Raw genomic sequence first — 13,206 nt, forward strand, 5'->3', positions numbered from 1 at the left:
GAAGTCTCATGGGCCTCAAATAAAGGATAGTAAACTCAGCTGCTCGTAGCTTGAGTTCACCAAACCTGTTTAAAGAATTTCTTAAAAATGTTATGTTTTAAACACAAAGCTTTTTTATTTTTTTTAAAGACAAGAAAATAACATGGATGTTTCTCCCAAAGCATAAGTGTAACGTTCTTTACTAGACCTTATTGGTCAAAATGCTTAAGTTAAGCCTTTAAATATAGGTAGTTTTTTTCCCCCACAGGTTCCTTCAAGCATTGATTGACATTTCTGAATGAGCCTTCACTAAAGCTTGTGAACCAAGAAAATCTCGTCATCTTTTTGGTTTGCTGCTCTTTCACTTAAAATGGCTGTTTACGTTTTTAAAGTTAAAACCAGCCTAATTTCTGTGGTTTCTCGAATGAAATGGGCTTGTTTGAGGTGAATTTGCTGCTAATAGAGCTGCCAGGGATTAGGGGCCACTGGAGGTTTTCAGCAGGCCCACAATAGCAGCCTGTTTAGGCCATGCAGATCATAGCGGACTACGCCTGAGGAACCAGGCACTGGCCTGGGTGGTGGCCTCCCTGAGTAGAGAAACAGAACATTAGATATGGTGAATGGTATTCTCCATCTGAAGAACTTGATAAAGTCCCAGACTACCGATAGAGCAGGAAGTGTTTTGGGTACTCGGAGGTAGTCTCAGGTGCACCAGCTGAGCACTGTCTTCCAATTGAGATGAATGATAATCCTAACGGAAAACTTTCTTGAGGGAATCAACTGTATTCAAAGGATGGACTAAACTGGATGCCTTCTAGTTAAAATAATTTTATTTGGCATCTCTTTTTAGGTTAGGGGAACTATTTGATGAAAATTTAAACAATGAGTTGACATTGTTAATGCTATGGGATTTAGTGTTGTCACTCAAATGTTGTGCCATTTCATTGCAGCTCAGCATAGGCTAATTCATCCGTACCCAGTCATATTCCATTGCTGAACCTCTTATTAGCTGGAAGAAGACTAGCTTTCTATTCCAACATCACTGTATACTCTGTAACATTTGCAAAATTAGCTAGAGTCTGGTTATGAAGGGTTTGTATGTAGGCAAGTGAAAAATGTATTGGTTCTGAATGCCCACAGTGGTTTGTTGTACAATATTAAGTTTGCATCAGTATCATGAAATGCTGTGTATGCTTTAGGATCCCCTTATTTTGAGCTTGAATGTGTCCTGTTGCTATGGTTACATACCACAACTGAAGACACTTGATGCTTGTAGAGAACATTGTGCGGTGGTCAAGAAAACAGGACATTATCATGGCATTATTTATTATTTTCATAACACAAATGCACCCCCACAAAACTTTCATTTTGATTTAATGGGGTCTTTGATGGTCCTTAAAATTGATGGCCTAATAATGGCCTAATTTTCTTTTATGCAAAAGATCCTGTCTTATTGTTTTTCTTTTAATTTTGGGGTGAAAAGTGACCAATACCAACTGATCTCATGAAAACTCATATGTACTCTTACGTAAAGTTTGGTTCTAGCAAACGTACATTCTCTTACGTTTGCATAGACACTGAAACGTACGACGTATTGACAGCATGTAAACGTCATCATTTTACATATTAACACCAATAGAAACATACAAATGTTTACGTGTACCGTTTTAATTGATTAATATTGAATAATTCATAGAATTAATCAGTTAAATACATAAAAAATTTTAATCAATGAGATTAGTTAAATGCCATCTCATTTATTTAATGCAGTTGACATTATAATATGACATTTTAACGGTTTCATTCAGTTTTGCTGCCCTATACAACGTTTAAAGTATTATATCACTTTAACCAAGACTTCACTTTAAAATGTTAATATGAATAAAAACTCTGTAATCCTTTAGTCATTTATTAAACATAAAATTTTATTTTTGTTTGCCATGGGACACAAAAGGAGTTTTCAGAATATGCCCAAAAACATAATAAACCACAAAAAGGTAAATCTTTGCACCATAAAACAACAATAAAATTAACCCATACATTTGTTAGCTATAATCCAAATCTTCAGACTGCTTTCTGTTAAGAACAGACCCAAATTCAAGCCTTTTATTCAACGATCTCCATCTCCATCCGCCGTCGCGCCCGCTGTAACCATCAGCCCGCGTTTGTTTTCGTTTTCAAAATTCAAAAATTGCCTCCTCAAGAAACATTACAACCAGCGGTTTTATGGCAGTGATGTCAAATGCTCATTAGCTCTCAAGTGTCTCATGACCGTTTGCGACTGCTGTATTCTGCGATGTGTATGTTTGAATGAGAAATGACAGCGCCATTCTGGAGTGCATCAGGAGAAGATTTATAAATAATAATAATAAACAGCGATTAATAAATAATAAAATAAAAATCTCCACCTCACACAATGCTATTGTATGCCATCGGGGAGCACATCGGATGCAGCGCATCGCCCTTTGGACTACTTTTGTACTGAATTTTTTCTGAATATATTATTGTGAATAAATTAATCTGCCTGTTATGTGTTTTATATTCTTAATAAATGGTTATGGTTAGGTTTAGGAGTAGGTATGGGATTAGCGGCTGTAAAATATATAAATGAATATAATTTAACAAACATTATTGCTACTGTACATTAATCTACTTGTTACATGTTTTTATATTGTTGAAATGTGGTTATGTTTAGAGGTTGGGGCAGGGTTAAGGGATCTAAAATATCTATAAAACAAATATATTTATAATCGATTCGCATATTCAAATATTGTTGTAATGGGTTTGTCAATATTTTACATTTCTAAAGCTGTAAATACGTAAAAATGTTTACGTTTTATATGCTTTCAAATATCCATATTGTACGTTTTAGTGTCTATTCAAATGTAAAAACAGTTAATGTTACAAATATTAACATACAAATAGCTACATATATTAATGAGATCAGGCTGCCAATACACACATTATTGTGTGAGATTCATCAGTTTTCCTTCAGAAAAGACACCTCAACCAATCAGCTATGAGGCCTGTACTGTTTACTATCGTGATGTGAAAGAATCAGTCATTTATTCAAGATAATTGGCGGTAAATCCCTTGAGGTGGAGGGAAAACCCCAACAACCAGTTTACTGTGAATCTCTCCTCTGTCTTCATTGGAAGAATATGCGTCTATGGATAACGTAATGCGCAGATTAATTCTCAGTGTCACAAAATAGTGGTTATACTTGTGCATTATGCTCACAGATGGGGATTTCAGCAGTCACCCCTCTAGCTATTTACAGCATGAGCTAGATCGAAGCCTGGGGTGGACAGCACCACAGATCAAAGAGGCTTTCAATTAGCGAGCCCTTTTAGAGCAGATTTACGATTCTCCAGCCATTGATTATGCGTTTGGCTAGTCACCTCACCACTGTGCCTGATATGGAGTCATCTGACTGTTACGCTCCATCAGGTTGAGATATGTTACTTGTCAATAGGGCTGGGCGATAGGACGATATAATCGGTTATCGACATTGTCTTACAAAAATACCGATGCCGATTCCAAACAGACATGATCGACAATATCGGGAAATGGCAAAACCATGGATCTGGGAAGTCGCCAAATATATTAAACAGTGACTAGGTTGTGAAACTAGCACCCGCCACCCACTAAATGTGACGAGGCTGAATCCAGTTCGTGAGCTCTTCGTCCAAATGTATTTCATGTGCGGGTAATTTTGCTCATCTGCCCTCAACAGGCGGGCGACCTGCTGCAAGACATCTCGGAGTGCCACATGATAAGAAATGCTGTTAGTCACAAAGACATGTGCTTGAAGAAACACACTTTATTATATTTTTAAAAACAGACAAAAGAAAAGCTGTCAATAGCTATGTTTCCATCAACGGTTTTTTTATGCGCATTTTAGGATATCGCATAAAATCTGCTGGATGGAAACACCAAGATGCGAATAAAATCTCCAAAATGCGCATGGAAAACATATATGCTCGCTTGAGGTGCATACATTTTTTATTCGATAAAAGAAATGCGCATAAACTATGATGGAAACACATTTACCGAATAAACTCCTATTGAATTGAACAGGAATACAAGATGTGCATCAAAAAAATAATGTGACTGAATAATTTATTCATAACTGGACAAACCAGCGGACCAATCATTGCAACTGATTTGTTGCCGTGGTCATTCTGAAATACCGATGTCCTAAAAATCCAAAGCCTGCATAGAGTTTGCAGAGCAAATAAGTTAAACACAAACTTGCACTTTTTCCCGAAGAGCAGGTTTATTGATACTTTTAAAGAATATCTTATAGATCCACCGCAAAGTCATGATGGAGGACACATAGTGCTCCCAGAACTGTGTGACACGCTGTCATTTCCAGTCATGAAACGAGTTATTAAAGTGTTTTGTCTGCGTGTCCTAAACCACAAGTTTTTTAATAATAAAAGAGTCACACAGTCGCTACAGTTTCCCAGGAAGTGACGATTTTGTTCTTTTGAACGCAAGGGATGGAAATGCGGCTTTATCCGCACATTGTTTTTGCGATATTCTGATCTTTCGCATAAATTAAATTCACAACTTGGATGGAAACATAGCTACTGCTTGTGTCTGATTCACTGTTTGTTCAGAGGCGTGCAGCACGAGCTGGAACAGGTCTTGTGTCTTGTGGAACAAGCGCGTGTAAAGAGTTTTCACTCTTCATTCATTTGAAAACTGTTTGCAAGAATACTGTCGTCTATGAGAAAGCTGCAAATTATCTCTGATCATCTCAGGAGGTGCTGTGACTTTAGTTAACTTTATTTTCACGCTGTTAGTATTGTATTGTGACCGCAGCTCTGCAAGTTCAGTAGCCTAATATATATCTTTGTATTAAAGAAACAAAGATGAAAGAGAATAAATCATAAAATAATACGACACGTTCACCTTGAACCTAAAATTGAGTTATTTTCTTTTCTTTTGGCACATATTACCAACACGCAATACAAACACAAATTTGATAAGAACACATTTGGCAGCATTATTTTAGGAACACAAGGGAGTTTATTAGGCTTTATTATTATGATTATTATTATTTTTACATTTATAATTGTCTTTAGTTCTTGATCTGAGGGCTATTAGTAATTTTCCATCTGTTGTGTTGACGGATGCTTGAGATCTGGGGATCCCAAAATGTTGAACCAAATGTTCAAAGGATCTCAACACACTACTCTCATATAGTCACCGAGTGTAGTAACCCCCCTCACAATCCACTCTGACCAGCAGAAAGGGGACTTATTATTATGTAACTTTGGGTTCAGCCATAAGCTCGAGGCAACATTTAGATAAATATCCGAATTAAACACTCTGGACACTTTTGTCCATACAGAGTGCAAATGCGAGATAACTGGGTGTAATTTAACTTCTCCGGTTAGATTGATAGGCTTTCCAATGGCAAAATAGGGGCAAGAACTTCCTGTTCAAAACCAGGGAGGGGCTCTTTCAGGTGGAAGCGACCAATGAGCCAAATGTCTGAGACTGAATGCATAATAATAAAACAAAATCTTGGGTAGGCCTAGTCCATCTTTGTCAACTGGCCTATGCAGCTTAATGAAATGTAATCTGGGACGCTTACCGTTCCAAATGAAAGACTTCGCTATGCTCTCAAATTGCTTGAAATAAGAGAGGGGGACATCTATAGGGAGTAACTGTAGCAGGTAGTTGAATTTTGGAATACATTTCATTTTAATAACATTAACCTTCCCAATCATCGATAAATGTAATGAAGCCCACCTGCCCAAATCGCTCAAAAACCTTTTTATTAAAGGGTCAAAATTAACTCTAACTAAATCAGACAAATTTGCTGGGAATAAAATACCCAAATACTTAATGCCCTGTTTGGGCCACTGGAAGGTGCCCGGCTGGAAAGCCATCACTGGGCAGTACCAATTGACTTTGTATACTGAGAACTTAGAAAAGGAATGAATAATTCTCTGGAGAATTATCTAGTTTAACTAGATTAAACTAACTAGATCTAGTAGGGTCAGAGACGAATAATAAAATATCATCTGGGTAAAGCAGATGCTTATGCACCATATCTGCCGCCATCACCCCTGGAAAATCATCCCCTTTCTTATCGCGGCTGCTAATGGTTCCAGGGCAAGACAGAACAGTAATGGGGAAAGAGGGCAACCCTGCCGGGTGCCGCTCTCGAGAGTAAAATAATCTTAAATTAATCCATTTGTTTGTACTGCTGCTACAGGGTGTCTATAAAGCAACTTAATCCATCCAATAAACGTACTCCCAAACCCATACATTTCCAAAATCTTAAAAAGATAATCACATTCTACAATATCAAACACCTTTTCACCGTCAAGTGAGATGGCAGCGACCGAAGTCTGATCATTCGCCACCGACCACATGATATTGATGAAACACCTAATGTTATCAGAAGAGCTGCGGCCCCGAATAAACCTCACCTGATCTATATGTATAAGAGATGTCATAACTTTACTTAATTGATTAGCCAAAAGTTTGGACAATATTTTAACGGATAGCTGGATCAGGGAAATTGGATGGTAACTCTTACACTCGCTTGGGTCTTTGTCCTTTTTAAGAATCAGACTGATTCGGGCTTGTGTCATGGTTGGTGGAAGCTTTCCAATCTTTTATGATTCCTTATAAACTTCTAACAAAAATGGAGCCAGTTCTGTAGCATAAGATCCAAAGAATTTAGCAGCAAAGCCATCTGGCCCCAGAGCCTTGCCTCGTCAAGCTCCTCCAATGTTATCTCAGAACAGGAATTTTTTTGCTCAGTCGTCAATTTAGTGAGTTCTAGAGGTTCCACAAAGTTTCTAATATCTTCATCAGTAGACGAAGATGTGAAACTATAGAGATCAAGATAGAACTCTTTAAAAGCATTATTAATATCAATGACTGAGGTAAATATTTATAAATTCCCTAATAAATTCCCTTGTATTCCCAAAATAATGCTGCCAAATGTGTTCTTATCGAATTTGTGTTTGTATTGAGTTTTGGTAATACTGTTAATGCTGCCAAAAGAAAAGAAAATAATACTCAATTTTAGGTTCAAGGTGAACGTGTTTTGTATTATTTTATGATTTATTCACTTTCATCTTTGTTTCTTTAATACAAAGATATATATTAGGCTATTGAACCTGCAGAGTTGTGTTCACAAATTGCAAGTTTGTGTTTAACATATTTGCTCTGCAAACTCTGTGCAGGCTTTGGATTTTTAGGACACCGGTATTTCAGAATGACCAGAGCAAAAATTCAGTTGTGATGATTGGTCCGCTGGTTCGTCCAGTTATGAATTAATTATTCAGTCACATGATTTTTTTTTATGTGCATCTTGTATTCCTGTTCAATTCAATAGGAGTTTATTTTGTAAATGTTTCTTCATCATAGTTTATGCGCATTTCTTCTTATCAAATAAAAAATGTATCCACCTCAAGCGAGCGTATACTTTTTCCATGGTCATTTTGGAGATTTTATTCTCATCTTAGTGTTTCCATTCAGCAGATTTTATGCGATATCCTAAAATGCGCACATAAAAGCGTAGCTATTGATGGCTTTTCTTTTGACTGTTCTTAAAAAATATAATAAAGTTTGTTTCTCCAAGTGCATGTCTTTGTGACTAACAGCATTTTCTTGTCATGTGTCACTCCGAGACGTCTTGCAGCAGGTCGCCCGCCTGTTGCGGGTAAATGAGCAGAATTACCTGCAAATGAAATACCTGCATTTGGATGAGGATTTTGCAAACTGGATTCAGCCTCGTTGCATTTGGTGGGTGGCAGGTACTAGTTTCACACCCTGGTCACTGTTTAATATATTTACCGACCTCCCAGATCCATGGTTTTGCCATTTCTGATCATGTCTGTTTGGAATTGGCATCGGGATCTTTGTAAGACATCTACATCTACATCTACATCTGTAATATATATATATATATATATATATATATATATATATATATATATATATATATATATATATATATATATATATATACAGTCATGTGAAAAAGAAAGTACATCTATGTAACCAGTTCTATGGTTTTACGTATCAGGACATAATACAAATCTGGTCCTTAGCAGGTCTTAAAATTAGGTAAATACAACCTCAGATGAACAACAGCACATGACATATAACACCGTGTCATGATTTATTTAACAAAAATAAAGCCAAAATGGAGAAGCCATGTGTGAAAAACTAAGTACACCTTATGATTAAATAGCTTGTAGAAACCCCTTTAGCAGTAAGTAAGTAATTTTGGAGGAATTTTAGCCCACTCTTCTTTACAACGTTGCTTCAGTTTATTGAGGTTTGTGGGCATTTTATTTTATGCATAGCTCTCTTAAGGTTCAAACACAGCATTTCAATCGGGTTGAGGTCTCAAGAATTCAAGAAGGGTGTACTTTCTTTTTCACATGACTGTATATATATTTCACCAAGGCTGAAACGTCTGTGTTCTCCTGTACTGTGTACTGTGAGATATGAAGAAAATATAAGAAATTGAGAAAAAGGATTGCGGATCATCTTGCTTTTGAGATTGTCAAATATTTTTTTGTGGATCTGCGCACCCTGAACTGGTAGAGCGCAGTGATTCCATTTCTTTGATTATACTTGAATCCTTAAAATAGCTTAAGTTGGTGCTTTTAGCTTATTCTTAAAAAAAATAACCCTGAAAAACATGTCCATGGATCAATGATTGTCTCAACTTTTTCGACCCTCATGAGTTTTAAACTTTAGACCACGATGTCAGTCAGAACACTGATAAAAAAAAAAAAAATCACACTGGGTTGGTAGCGTGGCGATTCGGCCTTAATACCTCGGGATGTCAATTAATTTTCAATAATTCAACAATCGGAGGCAGCTTATACTGCGGTTAACATATGTAGCATATGGAAAACATAGAATCTAGTCAAATAAATGGCATTAGCAATAAACCGCAGAATGTCATGGAGTATGACCTATTTGGATGAAAATTAATGTTTGAATGTACAATGAATCAAATTAAAATTGTGATATGTCCTAGTGTGACAATTAAACTAAAAATGTCTCTGATTTAATTGAATAAATATATAATTTGCAAGTGATGCATGCTTTAAAAGGAATGTGTAGAGACGGCTGCTCATACACTGAAAACGCCTCATCATGATCCTCAAGCACGCTCATGTGTGTGAAATGACAGAGACAGAGAGCACTCTGCAGTGCGCAGCACATACAGATTATATATTTATTAATTGAATCACAGCTTTACAGGGATTAATAATTACACTGGGCCATGGAGCAAACTGCTTATCTGGAGGTGAGAAACTACCGTCAAAAACACACAAAAAACTTGTTGGGTGCATAAAATGTCCTGGAAATGTCCTGGAAATTTTGCCTTGAAAAGAGTGGGAACCCTGATCATATTTCCCTATTTTATTATTTGATTTATATATTTGAATTAAATATGTAAAAATTACTTCTAAACGTGTATGTAACTACCCTGTTTTGTAGGTGTGCATATGCTCAAAATGAGTGCTGCAGGGGAGAATGCCCTTGACCCCATCACCCCTGAGTTACGGAAGAGGAAGGGCTCGCCATGTGACACCTCTGGTCCAAGGTAAAGTATGAGATAATCTTTCTGACTTTCTTTTAATTCTCTGTGTTTCACGTGAAAGTCCAGTTTATATGAGTTATGATTTATGTAATTTATGTTATATTGACAACAATCAGTAAACTACTGACAATAGAAAGGTCAGACGTGTCAGAGAAGTTGCAGTCTTTGAAGAAGAGGAGTACATTCTAAATTTCAACAAGAAATCTGTTAAAGATCAAGTCTTTTAAATGTTGAAAGAAGGTGTCAGTTTAGTTGTTTTTACACCAGGAAAAACTGCATCTCTTCTGATAACATTTGGGCCCAAAACATACTCTACGCAAGTATGTGAACGCAGACGCTTCTAGCTAAGCAAGCTTGATTTTGTGTATTGTTGCGTTCTGAAATGTGTTTGTCCACAATTCATAACTCAGTGCAGTTGTGTATTGCATTATCAGCATTGCCGCAACGTGTGCCTTAGCGTTCATAAGTGTGAACTGTCTTCTACTACAAGTTTTCTCTTTCAGGTCAATGACTGTCATGACGGAGCAAGTTTATAGAGAATCTTGCAGAGTTGAAGTCTATACTTGTACTTGTGTAGAGTGGAGAGCTATGCAGCAAAGCATTTTTTTAACCACTAAAGCAACCGGTGTAGTCTGCATGACCTTTGTGATTGGAAAGTCATGAAGTTAATAGGAACATCTCGTGGCATTGTGTAGTTCTAAGGTCTCTGTGTAATACAGCAGTCCAGTGAGGTATTTTTGAAGGTTTCCTTTTGGCTCTGTCAGGCTTGGTTGGAGCAGAACTGGTCTGTCTGGCTGAGTGATACTCTTCCATAGGGCCTTGGCGGGGCTGATGTAACTGCCTGTTTCTACAGCAACCCCACGCAGCGCCCTGACCCATGTACACAGCGCGCCTGCGCACAACCTTGGAAAGGCGCTGACCTACTTTCCCTGCTGTCTTCTCCCACACATACAGAAACACATGCTTACACGCGCTTACCCTAAGTCATTCGTATGTACATGCTCTTGCTTATCCGGGAGCAACACAACCTTAAACAGATAAGCAGTTTTCTCTGTCCTCACACACACATCTCCTGCATCATTTGGTCACACATGCACAGCACATACACGCACAAGCACACACTCTCCCATACTTTTTATACGTTAGCCAATAGAGCAGGGAATGTTGAAGAATAAATATTGGCTGTTGAATCTCCCTTACTAGGTCTCTCTAGAATCCTTGCACTTTTCTCATATCTTTTGAATTGCTTTCTTTTCTCACTTTTACATGGTCTACGCCCTCGTTTACCGCCTTTCTTTCACCTTGGCATCTCAAATCTTTTTGACCGGATGATTAATGGACTCATCTAAGGCCTTTGCATTCCATTGATATCTAGCATTACTTCACCATTGCCCCCAACCATCTGTCTTTCTCTCTCCTTTTCAGTCTCTCTCTCACTTTCTGTGTGTCCTCAGCTTGTGCAAAATAAGCCATTGAGGAATAGCTGCTAGTTTATACGGCAGTGCAAGGACTGTATGCAGCCTGGCCCTTATTAGCTCTACAATGACAAAGTGTGTGTTTTAGCCTTGCTCTGGTACCAGCCCACCCACAGTTTGTCCCTGAGTGCACCTATAGTCTCCTCTACCCCAGCATTCCTCTGGAGAAATTATGAGGGAAGGAGACGTATCACTTGTCTAAAAATGAATAGGAGAAATCTTATTGCTAAATATGGTGGCTGTAGTCCCCCCTTAGGCCAGAAACATACATTATTTAAGTACTCAAACGTGAGTATGTTTCGGGTCTCACAGTTATAATAGCCAATTTATTTATTTCTTTTCTTTTCTCCCCTTTTCTCCCCAATTTGGAATGCCCAATTCCCAATGCTCTCTAAGTCCTCGTGGTGGTGTAGTTACTCGCCTCAATCCGGGTGGCGGAGGACGAATCTCAGTTGCCTCCGCGTCTGAGACCGTCAATCCGCGCATTTTATCACATGGCTTGTTGAGCGTGTTACTGCGGAGACCTAGCGCATTTGGATGCCCACACTATTCTCCCCGGCATCCACGTACAACTCACCACACGCCCCACCGAGAGAACCACACATTAAAGCGACCACGAGGAGGTTACCCCATGTGACTCTACCCTCCCTAGCAACCGGGCCAATTTGGTTGTTTAGGAGACCTGGCTGGAGTCATTTAGCACACCCTGGATTCGAACTCGTAACTCCAGGGGTGGTAGTCAGCGTTAATACTCGCTGAGCTACCCAGGCTCCTATAATAGCCAATTATTATTATTTATTTATTTTTATAGAGGCATCGCAACGTTGGGAGTCCTGCCTTACAGCTAAAAGAGCCAAAGACCTGTTTGTTTACTCTAGAATGTGCATCATATGTGCTAGCCAGAAAATTAACTACAAATGAAGCTTAATTTATGATACCATTGTGGTCAGATTTTATTGACAGTTTGAAATACTGTGTGTTTTTGGAACATCATCTTAACCAACAGTATTAGTGATTTCAGTATTTCCCCATTCAAAGAGATAGGAGCTGTACTTGCGTTTACAATATGGCTGCCAAGGGGAGTGACTTGCTTTAAAGAGACTTCTATTTTTTGTTTGTAACTCTGTCTTGCTGAAGAATTCTTTCCTTTAATCGGGTGGCAAAACGCTGAGCCTGCTAAAGATGGGGTGCTGCTAGTTTTCAGGGACTGTTTGTGATTGGCGTGCTCTCTGAGCAGCATGAATTATTTAGGCCCTAGTCTTTGCAGAGTGCCCACTCAGCCTCTGTGCCTTGAACTTTACCACTTCAAGGCTTTAAAAACATAACATCTAGACCAGCAGCAGGCTTTTCTTTCTTTCTTTCTTTTTCTGTGGTTTATTTTTTCTTCAGGCACAATTGGTTGTTCATGTGCCAGCAAAGGAAGGAAGAACCATTTGTTAGTCTCTTTAAAGGGATAGTTCACCCAATAATGAAAGTTCAGTCATTATTTACTCACTCTTGTGTTGTTCTAAACCCATATTACTTTCTTTTTTGGTACACAAAGAGAGAGATTATTATTTTATTTTATTTTTGTTGCTCATTGATGTCATACAATGGCAGTGGATGGTGACCACCTCTTTAAGCTTTAAAGGTAGAGTAAGCGATTCCTGAGAAAGACTGTTGATATTTGAACTCAACAGCCAAACAAACACACCCCTCCCTTCAGTGCTTCTTCAGAAGCTCCACCCCCCATATTCATGCACTTTGTGGCTATAAAAACCTTTGCAAACGTTGTACGGACAAATACCATGATATAGAGCGAACAACGACACAGCAAGTAATGTAAATAATGTTAGCTAGGTAGTTGGTTAGCAAACTGTTGCTACAGTTGCTGTTGCAAAGATAACATGCAGAGAGGACGTGACGGTTTCCCAGAGCCAGCACACAAGCTCCAGACAGTGACACTCACAACTCTCTTGCTAGTATAGCTAACATAACAACAACAGCATATCTTGGTTCTGTGAAACATAGCAAAACTAATGTTACCCATCTATCAAGCAGAAACAGAGCAACCTCCACATCCGTCTTCAGGCCTTTCAGCACTCGCAGGTCTGTCCACCATTGGAAAGCCTCTCTGATGTTTACTTGGCTCTTAGCCCTTGCCTGATCATA

General features: G+C 38.3%; 1 protein-coding gene across 9 annotated transcripts in view; it reads left to right on the forward strand.

The window, feature by feature from the left end:
• The window catches only part of LOC127456684 (nuclear receptor coactivator 1-like), a 104,085-nt gene that overhangs the window by 43,036 nt on the left and 47,843 nt on the right, over positions 1-13,206 (forward strand). For all 9 annotated transcript variants that reach the window (XM_051725161.1, XM_051725158.1, XM_051725154.1 and 6 more), the window contains one exon: positions 9,478-9,583. In XM_051725161.1, the coding sequence (XP_051581121.1) occupies positions 9,486-9,583 (98 nt within the window). In that variant the 5' untranslated portion in view covers positions 9,478-9,485. The remainder of the gene's footprint in view (positions 1-9,477; positions 9,584-13,206) is intronic.

Source organism: Myxocyprinus asiaticus, chromosome 19 (assembly GCF_019703515.2).
Source record: "Myxocyprinus asiaticus isolate MX2 ecotype Aquarium Trade chromosome 19, UBuf_Myxa_2, whole genome shotgun sequence".
NCBI classification, from domain to species: Eukaryota; Metazoa; Chordata; class Actinopteri; order Cypriniformes; family Catostomidae; genus Myxocyprinus; species Myxocyprinus asiaticus.